The 21173-nt window shown below is 38.1% G+C and overlaps 2 protein-coding genes across 2 annotated transcripts in view; one reads left to right on the top strand and one right to left on the bottom strand.

Moving 5' to 3' along the window:
* Positions 1-896: 896 nt before the first annotated feature.
* tomm40l (translocase of outer mitochondrial membrane 40 homolog, like) lies at positions 897-10486 on the top strand. Its single transcript, XM_053638708.1, has 10 exons — positions 897-1509; positions 2357-2553; positions 3295-3362; positions 4488-4580; positions 6027-6128; positions 6237-6342; positions 6535-6657; positions 8057-8133; positions 8266-8368; positions 10223-10486. The coding sequence occupies exons 2-10, from the start codon at positions 2358-2360 to the stop codon at positions 10360-10362; spliced, it is 1008 nt and encodes a 335-aa protein (XP_053494683.1). The 5' UTR covers positions 897-1509; position 2357; the 3' UTR covers positions 10363-10486.
* A 5138-nt stretch (positions 10487-15624) lies between these two features.
* The window catches only part of cers2a (ceramide synthase 2a), a 33228-nt gene continuing 27679 nt past the window's right edge, over positions 15625-21173 (bottom strand). The window contains exons 9-11 of the mRNA XM_053638496.1: positions 20372-20478; positions 20029-20182; positions 15625-18551 (exon numbers count right to left, since the gene is read on the bottom strand). Of these exons, the coding sequence (XP_053494471.1) occupies positions 18396-18551; positions 20029-20182; positions 20372-20478 (417 nt within the window). The 3' untranslated portion in view covers positions 15625-18395. The remainder of the gene's footprint in view (positions 18552-20028; positions 20183-20371; positions 20479-21173) is intronic.

The following is a 21173-nucleotide window of genomic DNA, read 5'->3' as shown; positions in this document are numbered from 1 at the left end:
ACTGGGTGGGAGGGATGTTATCCTTTCTCTACCCTGTCAATCACGGAGACACTAGCCAATTGTTGGCAGCAGTAAGCTCATGTAATGTGGAAAGGGATAGATAGTGCTTTCCTCAGCGTGTGTTCAGATGTCCTTTGACATAGCATGAGAAGCAGTTGAAAAGAAGTGGTGGCTGGTTATAAGTGTCTCCAAAGAAGCATGTGCTAGCCTTCACACTCGCTGGTTGATAGCTGGCATGTGATGGGTTGGGAATTTCCAAATACCCAAACTGCAAGAAAATGGACAGTGTTCTCATCATGTGTTCAATACCTGGTAAATTTCCAACAGTTTCTGGCATGTGAAATGGTTTTTTATGGCCCTAATTATGCCTAATGGTATTTTTTTAACATTTACATTTATGGCATTTCGCCCTTATCCAGTGCTTTGAAGTCTCATCACTGAATACATCCTGATACTGGTTCACTTGGTCACGGAATAAGAATACCATCAGTCTTAAAACTCTGGGAGGTAATATAGGTAATTTTTTAAAAATATGAAAAGTGCTAATTTAAGTACTTTAGGAAGAGGTAGGTCTTTAGTTTGAAGACCGCCAGTGACTCAGCTGTTCAGACATCTAGGTGCCAGAACAGAGAAGAGTCTTGATGCATGCCTTCTCTGTACCCTGATTAAAATTTCTCTGTTTTTTCCATGTCAATAGAGGACATTATAATATATAGTTTTTTGGAAATACTTCAACACATTCAAGCATCATAAACTGTTCAATAGTATCACTTTTTCACAGGAAAAAGGTTTTTTTTTTTTTAAATAATAAAAACCACATATCCACTTTAAACACTTCTGCCTTTAAACTGTAATGGTCACTGTGGGTCTCCACTGGTAATTTCTTGCCTTCTATTGGTGGCATGTTATGTCTAGTGGATACCATTAAGAACCACTAATGGTAATGGTTTTAATGGTTAACTGATGGTTTGTAATGGTATTTGTAGTGGAAACCATTAGAATTTCTGTGATGGTTTCTATTGTTTTTTTCAGCAGGGGTCAGTGACTTTGGCAAATACATTTTTTTTATTTTCTAATGAGTGTTTTTTTTTTTTGTTAGAACTAAGGTAAATAGTTTTTTGTTTGAGTCAACAATTTGAATTATTGTGTAATGTTTATTTTTTAGCTTGTTTTGAAGGGTGCCAATCATTCTGAAGGACAGTATACATCACCTGTGATTTTTGAAAAATCGTTTGTAAATAATAATAATAATAATAATAATAATAATAAATAGTAATAACTGTTTTAAAATAAAGCAGGTTAAAGTGGATTTTATCAGTATAGCCCCTATCTTTCTACACGCGTACACGCAGGAGCACACTAGCTTCCAATATGGCGGACTCGTACGTAATAGCGTTGAGATCCCTGCTGTCCAATCACAGAGCGCAATGTCGAAAGTAGGCAGAGCGCAGTCAGAACGCGTTGCGGTTTACTTCCGGGTGAGAACTCGTCCTCTGGGTGAAGTGCAACGTGAGTAGGGTTGACTTTAATATGAATTTGAATTAGCTTTATTAGGTTTTCTGTAGAGAGCGCTGGATAATAAACTCACCATTCACAAATGTTAAATAAAGCTGTTGAAATACCCGGATGTTCTGTGCTTTTAACGCGGCATGTCATTTCAATGGCGCGTGTGCATGTGATGCTAGCTAATTTTGTCAGTAGCTGTAGTCCTTGACAATATGTGTAAGATCATGTGACTTGCCTAGTAACTCCTAAAATATGGTTTTTGTATAACAGTCATGGAGTGTGTATTTCATACCTATTAATGTCCTGTTATTACACATTTTACACCCGATGTCCACTTTACTACACCTCTCTCTGTCTCTCTTTGTCTGTCTGTCTGTCTCTCTCTCTCTCTCTCTCTTTGTCTGTCTGTCTGTCTGTCTGTCTCTCTCTGTCTCTGTGTGTGTCTCTCACTCACTCTCTCTCTGCCTCTCTCACTCTCTCTCTCTGTCTGTCTGTCTGTCTGTCTCTCTCTGTGTCTCTCTGCCTCTCTCTCTATCTCTCACTTTTTCAGTTTTCATGTGCTTTATTGGCATGACAATTGTACATTTGTATTGCAAAAGCAAAGCAAGTACAAAGGAAGGCTAGTGTAAAAACAAGAGAAAAAGATCAAATTTAATAAAATACTAATAGATCAAATTTATACATATTTTATTAAATTGTATCTTTTTCTCTTGTTTTTACACTAGCCTTCCTTTGTACTTGCTTTATATATATATAATATATATATATATAATATAATATATGTATTAGTGCAAACAATGTACATAAATGTACAAATTAGTGACTCTCTCTCCCTGTCATGGATCCTCAGCATGGGTAATGTGTTGGCTGCCAGTTCTCCCAGTCCACCTCCACCAGTGCAAGCTGGGCCGGGGTTGCTTTCTGTGCCTGCTGGCTTCACCATGCCGGCTGTCTCCCCGATATCTCCTGCTTCTTCTGGGCAACAGGAGAGCGAGCCGCCTCTACCCAACCCAGGTGCTTTTGAGGAGTTCCACCGGAAATGTAAAGGTGAGCCAACCTCCTTCCATCATCTTCCTTTCTGTGTTGTAAAGGAGCTCAGTTTATATTCAGAATGGTTGAGTGTACCTAAAAACAATGAAAGGGCAGGACTTCGTCTTAGGGGAACCTTTCTTCAAAAAGCTTTACAGATATCTGGATAAAGATTTCGGTTTATCCCTAATGAGCAAGCTTGAGGCGATGGTGGCAATAAAAAACTCCCTAAGACACGAGGAACCCATCCTCTTCTGTGTGACACCAGATAGCAAGAATATAAATCACTCTCCTTCTATAACTGTATACTATGCAGTCAAGCAGTGCTGGAAAGATGTTCAGTATAATCATATCAGGGTCATTGTTGACTTTAGTAGAGTTTATAAGTCTATAATATCCAGATGAAGTTATTCCCTGTATAGTGAATCATTAGGCTCTCTGAGTGAGAACATCCACAGGAATTTTTAGGGTATCCATGGGGTGTGTGGTACCATCCACAGCAACCTCACTGCAAACTTTAGGTTATCCGCTTGGGCCATCCTCAGCAGCAGTGAGTGATCCTCATGTCATGGAAGCTCCCAGCAGAAGTAGAGCATCAGGATGGATCAGACTGTGCCGGAAAGCAGGCGTCTTAAAGCTAGCTGCATCACATCGCATTGAAGTTCCTAAGCGCAATGGCGAGGCCACCTTAATGAGAACGCATCAAAAACATCTCATTCATATTGTACAATGAAAATCCTTTTTTTGTTCACCTTGTAGAGGTGTTTCCCATGCAGATGGAAGGAGTTCGGCTAACAGTCAACAAGGGCCTCAGCAGCTGTTTCCAGGTTTGTCTGCTGTCTCATGTTTCTGTCCTGGAAAGTAAAGGCTTAGTCAAGATAAACATGTACAGTATATGCAACTACAATACAATGGTGCGTACAGCAACAGGTTAAGCATTAAATATCTAATGATGTGATAGCACAGAATGTGCTTCCCTGGCTAACATACTGCCATTCTTATGTCAAAACGTCCATCTTGGTAAAAGGGCACATCATTTAAGTGTCCCAATTTAACAGTCCCTTCACCGTACTACTGTATGTGTAGCTGTTCTGTGAGTTTTGCGTAATGTCTCTCGGATTAATATAATAGCAGCAAGCTCATGCTGAGATTAATTTTTTTTAAAGTCAAATTTAAACTCGCAACCAAAGAAGTCTATGACAGCAAAATTGGGCCAAAGATTTTACAGTGTAAAACCAGCTCAAAGGTGCTTTAGGTAAATCTGACCAATCAAAGCTTTATACAGATTACACTTACATTCCTGTCAACATGCATGCGACATCGCTAAGCTGCGTCCAGATTCATCCCCTTCACCATTAAAAATTACTCCATCATAGAAATCAAATGCCAATGTCCTAATTATTTTTTTGTTCACAGAAGAGTTATAAATGTCAGCCATATTTTTCCTTTCCAAACAGGCTGAGATGGAGGTGGAGTTTGGGGGGGTCGGGGTGGGAGGGGGGGGGGGGGTGTCTATTAAAATGACTGAGAAATGGTCTATGTAAACACTTTAAGGCTTAATCAGTGGTATTTTGGCCCACTAGGGGGCGATGCACTCTTTCTAGAAGAAATCTGCACTTGTAAGGACACAGCACAAGCCGGTTCTCTAGTTAGACAAATATGTCAACATTATGGAGAGGAAGAAGACCCAGAGGGTGGGAAAAAATTAGACAGGACATTAATGGTCATGCTGTAGTTACGAACCCGGTCTAGGTCGGGCCGCAACATACAAGGAGAAAAATAAATAAATAAATAAAAAGAAAAAGGGTTGGCGAGACCAAGATTGCGTTTGTTTTTTTTATATCTGTGTTTATTTACAGCACCCTCTGTGATCTGCCTTCTCGCAATGGGGTCTCGCACGCCTCGGGTGTTGTTCGTTGTTGTTGATGAAATTGTTTGCTGTTTCTTTGCAGGTCAATCACAACATCATGCTAAGCACCACGGGAGATTCCAGTTACAGATTTGGTGCTACATATGTAGGGACCAAGCAGACAGGACCTGCGGAGGTAAGATTGAAAGCAGTGTATGGTCTGTGTCAGAACAAGATCTTGGATTGTACACAAAGTTTACAGAGAAACATGGCATTTTGGACAAAAGTCCTTTATCAGCTATGCAAACAAAGCGCGTCTTATGCTGTAGACGGTTAATATTTTAGATTTTTATTCATTTGTCTTTATTTTGCAGCAAAAAATGACAACGATTCAACGAGATACTAAATGTAGGTCACGACAGTAATTTGTTCACATGATGGATTTTTTTTTCCCCCCTGTTCTCAATTTGCTATCGCACGTCCTCCAAATGAATTGCAATGACCATGTTTTGGTTAATTTGTTGGAATGGGATGCAGTGTTATGTACTAGATGTCGACCGATTGATGGATTTTGCCGATTAATCTGCACCGATAACTGATTGCTGGAACTATCAGCTATTGTCAAAAACTTCACACCGATAGTGTTTCCCGGTTGCAGGAGCGGCTGAGAAGGGTCCGCTGTCATTATACAGTACGAGAGCAACCTCTAGAAGCGAAATACAAACTATCACGACTCATTTTGTTGTGTTATTTGAAGTGTTCTTTAATTCATTTTGGTCGTCTCTATTTTTATTTGTTATTTGGAGTGTTACTTTTTGGTTCGGTTTGAATGTATATCTTTTATTTACTTTCATTATTAATAGTTAATATATATATTATTTATATATTTATTTTATTTAAGACAGTACATTTTCATGGTGCAATCAATACTGTTTATTGTGTAAAGTTCAGCTCATGTTTGAGTGTTATGTTTTCATTCAGTATCATTTTTAAAAACTATCAGTCGATTAATCGATTATCAGCAGGTCCTACCCAACTTAGTTATCGGTGTCAGTAAAATCCACTATCGCTCGACCTCTACTATGTCTCCTGGAGTTAGTGTAAGGTTACATTTTGTACATTTAAGATGTTATGAATTCATATGGATAAATTTACTTAAACCCTGTTTGTGTTGTTAGATGTTAGTTTTTTGACCTTGGTTTGCCACATTAAACTAAAGTGCACATGCATTTTACTAGTTTTACACAAAAAAGTCCCCCTTAACAAACATCCTCTTTAGCCAGTCATTGATATATCTGCCTTTTCCAGGCAACACGGATGCACACGTTTATCTCAAACGATTCTAATTCTGTTTGCATGAGCGTTTAGAGGACCCAGGGAACCTGTATGGGTTGGTAAATATGGAATACATCATTGTATTTTGTATTTGTTGAGAGATCTATGAATGTAAGTGTTTTAGTAGATCCTGGGCGTACACTGAAAGCTGTGATGATATGACGTTATGATACGTGATAAATCATAGCTTTCTCTGACAGTCTACTTTATGTGAAACTTCACTGAAAGTTTTACCTGACGCTTCCGTGAGAGCAGAGTAGATTGCTTGTTTTCTCTTTGACACATGCGAAATCTGTCTGTTCGCTAGGCATTTCCAGTTCTGGTGGGTGACATGGACAACAGTGGCAGCCTCAATGCGCAGATTATTCACCAAATAAGCGACAGAGTGCGCTCCAAGCTGGCCTTCCAGGTGAGTGGGTGATAAAATGACCACAATCTTTTATTCTCGCATAGATCGACTAATTCATTTAGCTCCTGTTGCTTGTGTAATTCCACCCATCCCCTCTTGTATAATCAGACGCAGCAACAAAAGTTTGTCAACTGGCAAGGAGATGTTGAGTTTAAAGGAGACGACTTCACTGCTACAATTACTGTAGGAAACCCAGACATGGTGGTAGGATCAGGTAGCGTACTCTACTATGTTACCTGATCATATACTTACATATTTATCATATTACTTTGCTATATATACACACAGTGTGTTTGTGTGTATGTTGGTGGATTTAAAGTTTACGACATTGTCAGATGTCACAGAGTTGTATGAACAGAACGCAGTATGAATGCTCACTCTATTATTTTCTTTCTTTATCTCTTAGGCATTGTTATAGCTCACTATCTCCAGTCGATCACGCCGTCCTTGGCACTGGGGGGAGAGCTGGTGTACCACCGCCGTCCTGGTGAAGAGGGAACAGTAATGTCGTTGGCAGGAAGATATACAGGTAGGTATATAAGATATCCAGAGAGACAGAAGTCAGCCAGTAAAAGGAACAAGTGCTGTACGATATCAAAAGCCCTGCACTGCTCACTGCATTTTAGCAATTGAAAGTATTTGAATATCGTCAAATTTATCTAGTATTTCCTATTATAAGATTACCATAAAGCAAATATGAGATTGTTAAACCTTTTTTTTTTTTTAAAACTAATTCCAAACTTGAACTAGTCTTGTTCTATTGGTAGATAATTTTGTTCTTTTTGAAGCATTTATTTCTAGAAAGATGCACAATGATCTGCCAATAGAATAAGAAAATGTCAGACTTGAAGCGCCGCTGTTATGTATGCTTTTTCAGATATGACCTTTCATGTAGTGTTACATTAGAGCTGTTTGCAAATGTAAAAAGTGCACTACAAAGTGCTTTAAGACGAGTAAAAATGTCTTCTTATGTTTGGTTTATTGTAATCTTATAATAGGAAATACTATTGATCACAAGACCTGGTAGTGCAAGTCTTGAATGCATCTCTGTTGATAACCTCTGATCGCATTTTGTCAGCGGGGTTCGAAAATCTGCCCAAAGCAACCACTTCTAAATAGAGGTCGAGCGATAGTGGATTTTACGGATCCTGACAACTAAAAATTGAACCTGCCGGTAACCGATTAAACAACCGATAGTTTTTAAAACTGATACTGAATGAAAACTCAATTTTACACTCAAAGTATTGCTTTATTACAAACTTTATAACAAAAATAAACAGTACTGACTGTACCATGAAAATGTACTGTACTTTTTTCAATGATATAAATATTAATATATGTTAACTATTAATAAATAGTAAGGTCGATAAAGGATATACATCCAAACCGAACAAAAAAGCAACACTCCAAATAACAAGTAAAAATAGAGACACTAAATTCACTTGAAATAACACAACAAAATTTGTCAGTGATGGTTTTTATTTCGCCTCTAGAGGCCGCTCTCGTACTGTATAATGACAGCGGACCCTTCTCAGCCGCTCCCGCAACCGGGAAACACTATCGGTGTGGGTTTTTGCAGATAGCCCGATAGTTCCAGTAGTCAGTTATCAGTGACGATTAATCGGCAAACAATAGTGTTCCTGTAACGCATTTAGACATTGTGTGTTTCTAGTACATGTCCAACTGAGAGCAGTTTCAGTGTTGTTATTTGCCTGCTTTCTGACCATTTGTGCATTTCTTTCCATATTATAATGTTTCCTTTTTAAAGTAACGTCAGCTATCGTAGTTTGTTGTTCTTAATGAAGCAGTAGGGCCTGTAAATTGCATTTGACTCAGTCCACACCTGTACTGAGTGTCATGATCCAACCGCCTGAGACGGATATGAACAGGTCCTAATCTGTGCATATCATTTTTCCTTCTTTCTCCAGGTTCTAATTTTATTGCCACTCTGACCCTCGGAGGTGCTGGTGCACATGCATCATATTATCACAAAGCCAACGAGCAGGTAAGATTACTTTCAGTACTCAGTATTTTCATTGCTTCTCCTGAAATTGCTTTGATTAGAAGCTCTGTGAAGATTATACCTGATATCGTGTACGCATTAACATAAAATCAAAGCTACTCTGGTGATGTGTAGCTGCAGATTGGGGTGGAGCTGGAAGCCAGGACTTGTATGCAGGAAACAAGTGTATTGTTTGGTTACCAGCTGGACATCCCCAAGGCCAATCTGCTCTTTAAAGGTAGGTAAAGCTTTATGCTTATGTTCTACCCATTTTACTCTTCACAAGAGGAAGAAAATCATTTCGGTTTCTAAACTATTAATGGAAAACACAAACGAGTCATGTACAGTAATTAATTAAACATGACGGGGCGGTGTGATGAAAGAACGATGCGCCTTGCGCTTTATCCCAATGTTTATAGTCACAAATATTGTCGTGGAACGTCTGCGAGACAAGTTCGTTCCTGTTCTCACTTACCTTAAAGCAGCTTTAAACTGTGAAGACTTTCCACTGGAGGAAGACTGAGTTCCAGCTTTACCTCTGACTAACACTGGAGACTCCTTCAATAATCGCCAAACAAACGTTTCCTTCCAAAAAGCTTCGCCTCATCAACGCTTACACGCGTTTTCTTTAAATCTCTTTATGCGCATCAACGATTCGATTAGCAGCCGAAAAGTCTGATCCGTGCTGTCATAGGAAATGTATCAACAGCGGTTTGATTATACCAAGAAACTAACTGAGAATGAACATTGTGAGATTCTGGAAGGTTCTGTCTTATGATTTGTAATAATTGCAAATCTTATTGTAAATCTGTGGCAATTTATATCATCATTCTGACAGTAAAATAGTACATAATAAAATGATAATTATGCAGTATCACCCGAGTAACAGCGCAGAGCAACAGCTTTTATACAGCAGTTCTATAAACAGGAAATTCATACAGAGCGACTGATATTTCAGGCACAGCACAGCCAAATGTTTTGACCGATGGCCTGTAGTAGGTGTAGTAACGGTTTCAGTGTAACAAACTGTTGCTAGAATTGCCATTTTATGTAGCAAAAAAGACTTTATCAGAGGTAAGAGTGTAAGGTATTTTGACTCGCGTCTACACCAATAAAAATTAATTTTAATTAACAGCATAGCAGTGCCTTAAAACGTGTATTCGCTGCTTGAGACACACCAGATCGGTTACTTATGAGTCAGCAGAAAACAGAACTGACTTTTATACCAGTATTTGATTCCATCCTCCTTTCCTACAGCTTCATTCTTGATGAAATCTTGAGTCTTGTGTCTTAATTTGTGGATTTGTTTGCTTACTTGCTTTTTTTTTCATATTTAATATTTCTTTGCTTAATGGCATTAATATGACAAGACTGGGTTTCACAAAATATTTATTAAATTTGTTTGTGTGTGTTAATCATGGTTTATATGATTTGAAGCCAGTCGAGGTTTACATTAGTTAGTGTTTTTTTGCGCAGATTTACACCCCCTCAAAAGCACGGGGAGGATACGAACGTTTTTCCAAAACGACTGGATTTTCATGAATACTTAAATTTCTTGTGTAAAGGCACCTGTGAATGATTTATGAATAAATCCGTAAATCCGAATAAATCAGCCAGCGTGCATCGTACATGATTTACCAGCACACATCACTGCGAAAACAGTTTCGGCAATTCAAGTAGTTTTCCACAGAAAACTTTTTTGAAAAAAGTAAAATCAAGCATTTTTGGCCGCAACGATCAGAAAAAACTCTGACTGCCCACTGAGCATAGCAAGAAAGGGCGACTATACTTATACATTGCACACACAGGATATAACTGCACAACAGTATTAGACAAAACAATAATGTAGAATAAATACTAGACAGTACCAACACGAAGATACACTCACTATGATCACGCTCTAAGTGCAAGCAGCATAAGGATCCTCTCTCCAAGTATGTGAAGTACTTCAGTAATTGAGTAGCTTAGCAGCAGTGACGTTGTTGTTGTTGTTGTCCTTGATTCAGAAACAAGACGTTATTGTACGGTAGTCCTGTTGTGTTAATATGGTGTGTTGAACATTGTATAATAAACACACCTTCATTTTCTGCAGGTTCTATAGACAGTAACTGGGTAGTAGGAGCAACGCTGGAAAAAAAGCTGCTGCCTCTTCCCCTGTCTTTGGCGCTTTGTTCTTTCCTCAACCATCGTAAAAACAAGTTCCAGTGTGGGTTCGGTGTGACCATTGGATGAGCCACCTGTTCCGAGTTGAAGTGAACAGGGGCTGAAATTCATACACTGATGTTTTAGGAATCAGCAACATCTGGACACTCATACAAAGTGCACCATCAATTTACCCTTTTTTTTTTTTAATATATATATATATATATATATATATATATATATATATATATATATATGAATGTTCCAGGAAGTAACTCCAGTGTAATTTTTTATATATATATATATATATATATATATATATATATATATTTCAGTGTTCATTTCATAAAGCATCATGCAAAACCTTGTCAATCAGCTGATTCCTGAATGAAGAAATGCTGGGTGAAGAGTCTGAATGGACAGACCATCTGCAATACAGCGAAATAATCAATACTGTCTTATTTTTTATTTGAAAAGTGATTGTAATCTTGTTTTTGTTAAGTTTCTCTCTCTATCTGTGTGTTTTTTTAACTGTATTTTGATCTAAATTAAACATTTATTTCTTTTGCTGTTAGCTCCGCCTTCATTTTTACCATTTCTTTTACTAAAGTTACATAGTATATTAAAATAAATCTACATAAATACAGTTTCCTATATAAAAGTGCTGTTAATAGTGTTGTTATTTAATCATGTGCGCTCAAGTCTTTGACGTTTCTGCGTGTGAATGTGTAAATGAGTAAAATGTGGTTTACTAGCATCCATACCAATAACATGAGGACATTAAGGACATTCTAATGTCTTGAAGGTTTTTTTTTTAACTTAATTAAAATTTACTTTCAATCTATATTTTTGGTTACATGGCACGATCTCAACAGTCAATATCACAATATTTATTTAAAAAATGAATGACAGAACTTTATTTATCGTCATCCTGTCATCTTCAGGAAGTTTCTTGATCTTCCTATAACTGCAATATTCCATATATTTGATAGGGGTGAATGTGTTCACTAAAATATGAATGAATTTTTTGTTGTAAGTTACTGTATAAATGGTGAGTCATGGGAAGGATATTTCAACATGAGATGTGAAATGAATGCAAAAATAAGACTTTTATAAATAAGTATTTTAATGTGTAAATTATGTATCTACATATACACATGGGTTGTTGTAAAGGACACTTAGCATATGCTTAAATGTTTGGGATTTTTTTTACGCTATAATGTAATTTACTCTATTTATACATTTAATATTGGGGAATCACAAAATAGGAGCCGAGGTCACTTTAGGTTTGGTCTGAATTCTTCAACACCAAATAATTTATGTTAGTATTGGACACCATTATATTCCAGTCCGTGTCATCATCGGTGAAAATGTCATCATAGACTGAAACAGCTGATATTGGGTTTTTGATATTGTGTTCTGGTTTGGTTTTATAGTGTTCCCTTATGTGTATTATCTGTCTGCAAGTCATTTCGGAGGTTTGCTTATTACCTTATTACCATTGTCCTGCTGGAAGACTCCTTTACAACCAAGTTTTAACTTTGATGATGTCTTGAGTTCAGAGTGCTGCTTCAGTATTTCTACATAATCTTCCTTCCTCATGATGCCATCTATTTTCTGAAATGCACCAGTCCCTTTTGCAGCAAAACACCTCCACAATATGATGCTGAAACCCCCGTGCTTCACAGTAGCAGGGTAGTGTTATTCAGCCTCACCATTTTATTCTTTGTACTACAGCGCTGATAATTATGTCCAAACAGTCTGATTTTTCTTTCCTCTCACAGGAGAATGCTCCAGCAAACTGCTGCTGATCAACTGAAACTGCAGTCTTTTTCTCTCAGGCTTTTTGATGCCAGGCTTGAAGTAGGGGCTTCTTCCGTCCATGAAACACTTTCAGGCCATGGTGAAAAGGAAATTCTTAATGGTGGGTGTACATACCTGATACCTCCAGGCCCTGCACCAGTTCCTGTTGTTCTTCTCTTGGGTTCAGTTGAACCTTTCAGACCTGGGAGTTTATTTGTGCCCTTTTACTGAATGATGTGTGGTCCCAAGATTTTTATATATGCATACAGTTGTTTGTACAAATGTTCATGGTACCTTTAGATGTTTGGATTCAGATTACTCCTAAGGTCTTGTTTATGTCCATTTTTTAAAATATTTTCTGGGGTCTTGCTTCGATGTTGCCAGATGTGCATTCCCAATTAACTCTGAATTATGACAGTTGGCCAATCAGATGTTTCTAAAAGTCAGTACATGAATTCATAGAATCTTCCAGACTGTTTAAAGAGACAGTCAACCCCGGTTCTACGGTCTTTACATTGGCTACCTGTTCTCTATATGATTGATTTTAAAGTGCTCTTACTGGTTTTTAAATCTCAAAACGGCTTATACCTCTCTGACCTGCTGATAGATCACCACCCAGTGAGAGCTCTTGGGTCTGCCGATCAAAGCCTTTTAGTTGTTCCAAAGTTCAAGTCTAGCGGTGATTAGGTATTGCCGTAACCGCTCCTAAACTGCCGGCCAATTCAAATTAAAACTGCCCCCACACTAAAGATTTTTAAATCCAAGCTAAAAACATTTCTATTTGATCTGATCTACAGTTTGTGATGTGATGCTTTACTGTATATGCTCTGTTTTTGTTTCATGTGTGACTTTGTGCCAGTCTTGATTGTATTTGATGGTAATTTATGCTTTAATGTAAAGCACATTGGACAATGGTAGTTGTTGCTTTATAAATAATACATTGAATAAGTTGAGCTTGGTGTATGCCACTAGACCAGAAGGGATTGGCAATAAGACAGTGGGGGCATCTAGTGGCTGGGCGGAGTACCTGTGGATCCCTCTAGTGGCTGGGCGGCATTCCTGTGAGGCCCTCTAGTGGCTGGGCGGAGCATCTGTGGCGCCCTCTAGTGGCTGGGCGGAGCACCTGTGAGGCCCTCGAGTGGCTGGGCGGAGTTCCTGTGAGGCCCTCTAGTGGCTGGGCACCATGTTGTCCACTCATATTTTGTATACATTCATTGGTTTGAATGGCCCTTTAATATTTTTAATTTGTAATCAATTAATTCCTTAGTTTTTGTGTTTTTAGTGGCCACTAGCTGGTGAGAAACAGTAATTAACCAATCAAGACCACGCATGTTTTCCCAATTTCTGTTTACAAGCCAATTTATTACAGTCTGAACTCAGGCATATCAAGGTGATGAGCAATGAAGTACCAAGGGGTTACTGTAGGTGGCAAAAAAGATCTGTTTCTGAGAGAAAATTCTCTCTCTTAAGTTTATTAAACAGGAACAATCCATTTTTATGTAAATATACAATACAAAATTAATAAATGACGATAATATAACTAGATGAAATTGCCAATTTATTTATGATATGAATTTGATTTAATATTATTAAAACATTTACTGCAACTAATGAACAATAAGAAATAGTGATAGGTCTTCAGCTTTAGGCCTGAATAAAAGCTAAAGTTTACATTCTATTGCAAATTGTGTTTTAGAGGGAGCTAAAACTATTTCGAATAGCATTTTCTTTACTTTTCCTCGCTTTTTTCCTCCTCACAGTAAACTTATTTCATATTAAAGAACAGAATAGACAATAGAGCTCTGACAACATCTGTTTGATCTAGTTATTGGAAACGATAGAACTGAGATATTCATGGTTTGTTGATCATAAAATGGATTTTTATGTTAAACAAGCCGGTGCAAAATTAAATTTCAATCCTACTAAAAAAGCTTTCACGTACAGTAATTCATAGGAAAGTGCTGTAAAACCCGGTATATAGGTGCTCTCTAATGACTTAATTGAAGTAAGTGTATTGAAGAGGGCGTCCAGGTGCAGAAACCGGAGACTATAAATGAGATTGCAAAGTTGTTGGTGAAGAACACCGACAAGCACGTCTATAGGCTCCAGTAAAAATAGTCGAGTGTTTCCTTAAAGTTCACCGATTATGTTTTTTTTAAAAAAATATTATCTTTCATGTAGAGTTTTATAGACCTGTTTGTGAATGTTAAAAAGTCTGCACAGTTTCAAAAAATCAAAACGCACAACAAATGGCGTTATTGACTCCCAAAAGAAGGAGCCGATTCTGAATAGCTGAAATGAGTCGTTAGTAATTCCAGACTTTACTTCCTGTAGTAACCTACATAGGTTTGTAACAAAAATTGTAACAAAAAGCCCCAACTCTGGTCTTCATCGACTGCTCGCGAACAGACTGAGCTGAAAATCGTTCAGATAGCGGGCGTTCAGATAGCAGTGTGCGCTCTCTGAAAGGAGGAGTTTAGAATGCATCCTTTAGAACAAATCATTTAACGAGTCGTTTTTGACATCGGGGCAAAAAAAGGTAATGCTGCAGTTTAAATTATGAGCACATTAAAGTGTTTTTTGTCCTTGGATGCATGTAAATTTTTGTATGAGATCTTTAAAACAAAATTAGGCTCATTTCAAAACCATAATAGGTGCACTTTAATTCACTTTACCACATTGTTTATGAAGTAAAGAAAAACATGTTTTTGTTTTGATAAGTAAGCTACTCGCCACACGTGAACCCGATTGTCTGGTAAATTTCCATCTTTTCAATCTTTCTACCCACTGACTGTGGGCAAGCCGTGGGCAAAAATGACCAAACAAAAACTAAGATGGTACAAATAGAGACTGAAAGTAACCAGGGCTGTTTTGACTGTAGAGTAACTGTAAAATATGTACAAATTTAAAAGAGAAAACATGACCTGAAAGAGTGGCATTACCCGTTTCAGAAGCTATGTTTAGGCAAACGTTACTAGTAAAACAGACATAAAGCCATACAGTGAAATCTATAGGTTGCTTGTCAACTGACACAGTGTTTTTAATGTTACAGATAGAGAAGACAGACAGACAGACATCAAGAAAGACATAAGAGGCACATCACCTCTACATCCCCTCAGACCTACCCGAGACGGCCAGACCCAGAGACAGCTGCTTCCTGGAGCCAGCCCACCTTCAAATTAACCGCTAATCCTAGAGCTTCACATACTTTTACCACCTCAATAAATAAATGAGCAAGTAGAATAGTTTTAGGTTCTCCTGGTCTACTTTTAGGACTGAAAATCTGATCATGTTTCAGGTCATATTAATGCAGAAATATAGAACATTCTAAAGGGTTCACAAACTTTCAAGCACCACTGTACGTGTAAACAGACTCACTAATGCGAACCTTGATTGATCAGATTCAAATCATATGATGGCTTATTTATTCCAACTCCACATGTTGTACATTTGGAATACCCGGTCGTTTCATATTAATAACATGAAGAAAAAAAAAGCACTACATAGTGAAACCTGTTGTTTGTTTTTTTGTTGTTGTTTACACCTGAAGTTATTTGTTTGTTTATAGAAGTTAGAAGATGATGATTTACTTTCTTTTCCCCCATGACTGTATATAAATGTACAATGGTGTTCTTTACTTTAAAATGTACAGACTATTACTGGTAAACTACAAATATTCAAAATCCACACACACACACACACACACATTCATTTTCTGTGTGTCTGATATTTCATAAAATCAAGGATGGACTCATATGATACAAATAGGTGTTGTATTTCTACTACTAAGCAGATTCAGATATAATGTCAGATAATAGGATCTTCCCTCTTCCCCAAACCACAACCACAGCGGAAACAAATACACAAAGCCCAAAGGTTTGGTTATCCACAGTCTTTTATCTTAAATTGCATAAACATGATACAAAATACAACATAAAAACACTGCCAGTTTTGACACTGATGATGTTTTTTGTGTGTGTATCAGGTATGTAGACAACAGATGGTGACATCTCATTTGGTCAGATTGGTTTGGACATTAGGATGTAAGGGGTGATTAATTTAGATAAGGAGGAGAGGCGAGAACAGAAAAGAGATGAACCAAAATGAAAAAGGGGGGCGGGCGGGAGAGAAGAGAGTAATTGCAGTCTAAAGTTTAATCTCATCATATCAGCGTCAGTAATGGTTTGCTTTTTAGATTCAGGGTGACATCATCTACACCGCATATAATTTTTTCCAATTACCGCGTGTAGTTAAATAAAACGTGGCTGCTTCAGAGTATTCGGGATGAAGCCAAGCCCACCATCATGAACGCTTTGTACCATAAAGGTAAAGGCTGCGAGCTTGGAGAACAAGACAAGAACGAGCAAGTACAAGCGAACACAATCGCAGTTTAGAAATAAAGCGCTTACAAGCAGTAAGAAAACAAGAAACGGATAAACAAAAAGAATTACAGTCAATAGCTGCAGTGTAATAAACAACAAGACCACGACATGTAAACCTTACGTATAATCTTATTCCTAGTCTCGTTTATTTTCTAATCTTTTACTTCTAACACTGGATTATAATGTAGAGTTCAGTGGGTTTGTGAGCCGTTGAGCTCTGAGACAGTTTACAGCGTTACAGGAGGACTTTACAGATGTTTAACTCTGAAACCCATAAACCTCCGGTGTCTATTTCAGCCTAGTTGAACTGTACGAGTTTTACACATGCACAATGTTTACAAACCGACTCGACTATAAAAGCACTTCAAACCTCCAGTTTAACTCTGGCTTTATTTCTACGCGCCACGTTTTATAAAGTGCATCTGAAGCCAGACGAGTGATGAATACTGACTCTTCATCGTATTAATACTACGACTGATACGAAAACCATTGGATAGGTAGATAGACTAGACTGTTACCTTCTAAGATCTTATTTGGTAAAACATCTCTTTGTTTTTCCTGTTTGTGAACAGGATTCTGAACAGAAATAAAAATTCCCCAACCCCCAACAGCTGACTCCATACAGAGCAGAAATCGTTCTTAATCCAATTTACTGAAACTTAGAATAATCGGTCACAACATATTGAACAACGAAAGCGCCCTCACTAAGAAATTTTGGTGGTGTTTTTCTTTAAAATAAAAAACAAAACCCTGGAACTTCTTGGAATCTTAACGAATAAATTTGGACCTCTAGTAAAATAATGAAATGAAAAACATAAAAAAATCAAAAACAACCCAAACATACAGTAAAATCATATTAATCTGAGTAATCCTTGTAAATAAAGACCGAGAAGAACATTCAAATAAAATAAGGAAGATTGAAATGTCACGAATTGATTTGGAGCACATCTTTAACTGAGAGGAGTTTTACGACACGCGCGTGTACTGAATTTGCCAATAACAACTAAAGCTGGATTCGACAGATTCTGATGCGAGACAATGAAGATATCGCTATGCTGGAGAAACATAAGGCACCAAACGAGGAATAATTCGACATTCAGCTTCATGATGGGGCGAGATGGGGGGGTAAAGAGATTGCCAGTTGTCCTGCACAGAACAGCGCGACTTAATAGAACGGTATCATCAGGTGTGTTTAAGCGGGATGTCGATCGGTTAGTTTGTGGCCCTCGAACAACACATTCTAGGAGATAATCTCTAAGGCAGTGGTAGTGCATAGCAAAACGATACGATAGTGCAACTGAAATGGGGGCAGTACACAGGAGGCCTGACGACAGTGCAGAGGGGTGTGTGTGTGTGTGTGTGTGTGTGTGTGTGTGTGTGTGTGTGTGTGCGTTCATACATACACTAGGAATGTGTTTGGAGACTTAACGAGAGTTCGATGTCAGGAAAATCTGTAAAGTTGCTTGCAAAATACAAAGCCAAAGATTGGTACCCTTCAAGCTTAGCAAATCTTCATGAGACGTATTTACACAGTGAGATCACGTGTGATGAGAAACACCAGCAGTAAGGCTAGAAAGAAAGATGAGTGAGGGTTTCACATTAACCAGGCAGTATGCAGGGTCATGCGCGAAGCGGGTCAAGGAAGATTCAATGCCTCGAGATCGAACAGAATTTAGTGCATTTACTGAAGTTGACCTTTATGATGATTTCATCTGGAACATAATTCTTTCTTGGTGATTAGTGTTTAAGAGTGAACCGAATACTTGGTCAAATGTAATGAAAACGTGTGACTGTATGATCTGTTTAAACCAATTTTCCAAACTAGCTGCTTCTATCACTGCCTCAATATATTAGTCTGTGTGTGTGTGTGTGTGTGTTTATGTATCTATCATAGTGGGCATGGGAGAACTACACCTCCGCTCATCCTCTTTCCCCTCATCACTCCATCTTGCGGTGGTTGTTGTTTGAGGCAGAGTAGCCATTCTGCAGCGGTCCATTTTTCGTCTTGGGCCGTCTCTCGCTCTCCTGCGCCTTGTCCTCGTCCTCAGAGTCGTCCGTCTCTTCTCTGTCGCTCCGCTCGTCTTCCACAATGTGCTGCATGACAAAGAATTCAGTGACATGTAGAGGGGGAAAAAACATAGAGGATGTATTACTAGTAATTGTCCTGTTGACGTAGTGATGGGTGTGGAACGATACGGTGTATATATATCTCTTATGGTGTGATACGTCTGCATGTTTAACATTTCACACGCTCAACACGCTGCGCAATAACGTTGGCAATGTGTCATTAAATATGGCTTACATTACGTGAGGTATAATAAACGAATAAATTTAATCAAACCCACGCAGCCTCGGAAAAAAACAACAATGTCCTCGTTCTCTGGAATCAGGAGATGCTTCAGACGTTAAAAAAAAAACAAAACACCACACCAGCAGGGTTGCCAGGATTGTCATTTATACGCACAATTGACAGAGTTTTGAAGTAAGGCTTTGAGCCGAAAAATGTAATTGAAGAAGAAGAAAAAAGTTCCGAATTGTTTGGGCTAATCTCAGGTCTATCTGTGCGGTTTTTGAGAAGCGGCCGAAGACCTGGAAACCCTGTGCACCGGAGAGCTACTGTTTAATCATTCACGTTTCATTTTATTGCATTCTAACGCACAGCTTTTATTTGGTTATACACTGCCAGTGCGTGATCGCATCACTACACAACAGCTTTCTGGACTTATTTGCCAGCACAAGGAGCCAATCTAATAAAGAGCAAAGTACTAGATATTCTGATAGCTATGCAAAAGTCCACCTATACTTCAATCAGTGCATTTATATGGATTTAATTAACCTGATAACAGGAAACTCTGAGTCGGTCTCTCAATTAGATTTTTATAAGTGTTATTAAAGGTTATTACAAGAAGCTGTTATCTTATCTACATTTTCTAGCAGCGGGGCGAGTCGGTCTCAACTTCTGAAATCTAGTAGCTAAAAAAAGTTTCCTCACTGACACACTGGAAATGTTTATAAGGATATATTTGTGATGTGCTTGTTTTTGGCCATATAGTGCATTTATTTATTTTATTTAAGGCATTGATCTGAACGTGTCAGTTGGTTAAGTTGCTTTATTTGTGGCTAATTATTGGGTGTTTTATTAGTAAAGGAGTAAGTAGTACAGCATGTACAGGGCAGACGGTGCTGTCCTCCCCAAAGCTGTCTCTATGTTGATCCAAAGATTAAGATGGAGCTCTTTCCCTCTAACCAAGTCTCCAGATAGGCTTGTCGATCAAATAAGCCCGTCCCTAGTTCACAGCTCACGTCACGGACGACGTTTTTGATGAAACGCTGGTTAAAACATTTCCGTTGACTAGTCTCAGACACGATTAATATAAATGATAAAGATTTTGAGCATGTTTTGTTATATTTTACACTACGTATGGCTAAATTATCAGTTCCGCAGAGAAATTCAGGTGTCGGTAAATAATCGTGTAAGATTTCAGCTCATCAGTGGAAGGGGATGAACTAAAGCTGCATGTTTTTAAAACATGGATAAAAGAAGTGTTGAGTGAGAGAGAGAAAGACTCACATTGCCTGGGAGGAACTTGATGGCCATGCGCAGAATGAGCGCAAACCAGAAGATGTGTAGGCACTGAAGCACCATCATAAGCCCGTTGAAGAAGTAATAACCAAAGAAGGGACGATAGATGGTCACTGGATAGACCCACGTACAGTGCATGATCCTGAAAGAGAAAAAGAGTAGATACGAAGTAAAACTAATGAACTGGATTCGTTGCACTAAAATAAAATCACAACGAATTAAATCTGGTTTGTCGATTAAAAATAAAATGGATAATGAAGTAACAAAAAAGAAAAAAACACCACATGTCTATCACAGCATGAGACATCTGACCAGTAAATGAATCTCTCACCAGAACGGTAAAATCACGAGTCTTGTGATGAAGAAGACGACAGCAAAGATGATGAAGATGTAGTTACACGTCTTCCTCCAGCCGGCGTAGTTAAACATTTTGGCCGACTAAAACAGGGCAGAGGAGGAGGGCGAGAGAGACAGAGACACGGTTATCTCCAGTGTCGTGTCTCTGAGATTACACCAGGAGTCAGAGCTAGATAGTTGTTGATTAAAAACTGCATTTTACTTCTTGTGATATTAAAACTAAAACAGATACAGATGAACACTGTCCTTACGATCTTGCAAACAAACTGGATTTGATTAAAATAACTTGAATTTCACATTTAACCCTAATGTATTATGTTTAGAATATTTTTGTTTCAGACTGATCTATCAGGGAACCATGTATATCTTAAAGTCTTGTTTAATGCTGAAATCCATTGTACTCCAAACACGGGAAGTTCCAGGACAATTTCCCCGCGGTTCGATTTAAACAAAAGTATCCCAAATTGATCCAGAGCAACGTCATATTTGTGCGGCTAGTCTCTGATTTCAATAAACATATTAAAAAGATCTACATGAATTTCTATTTCTGCCAAATGATATTGTTCTCCTTTGCTCCTAAAAATGATCTCTCACCACGGTATTAGTGCAGTAGAGCTGAAATCAACTGACTTATGTGACAAATCTAACCTTACAAAGCTGTTAAAACATGTTTTCACACGCACACAAAGTTTTACCAAGTAGTAAATGATGCAAAGGTAAATCTGTTTACTGTTGACCATTACGTTTCGACATCAAGTGTGTTCATGTCATAGAGA

Source organism: Ictalurus furcatus, chromosome 12 (assembly GCF_023375685.1).
Source record: "Ictalurus furcatus strain D&B chromosome 12, Billie_1.0, whole genome shotgun sequence".
NCBI classification, from domain to species: Eukaryota; Metazoa; Chordata; class Actinopteri; order Siluriformes; family Ictaluridae; genus Ictalurus; species Ictalurus furcatus.
This window is presented reverse-complemented; position numbering and strand designations above follow the sequence as displayed.

Coding starts and splice junctions, on each gene's coding strand:
- tomm40l (XM_053638708.1), top strand. CDS start 2,358: ATGGGTAATGTGTTGGCTGCCAGTTCTCCCAGTCCACCTCCACCAGTG. Junction 4,581..6,026: donor AGCAGACAGGACCTGCGGAG/GTAAGATTGAAA, acceptor TCTGTTCGCTAG/GCATTTCCAGTTCTGGTGGG. Junction 6,343..6,534: donor AGACATGGTGGTAGGATCAG/GTAGCGTACTCT, acceptor TTTATCTCTTAG/GCATTGTTATAGCTCACTAT.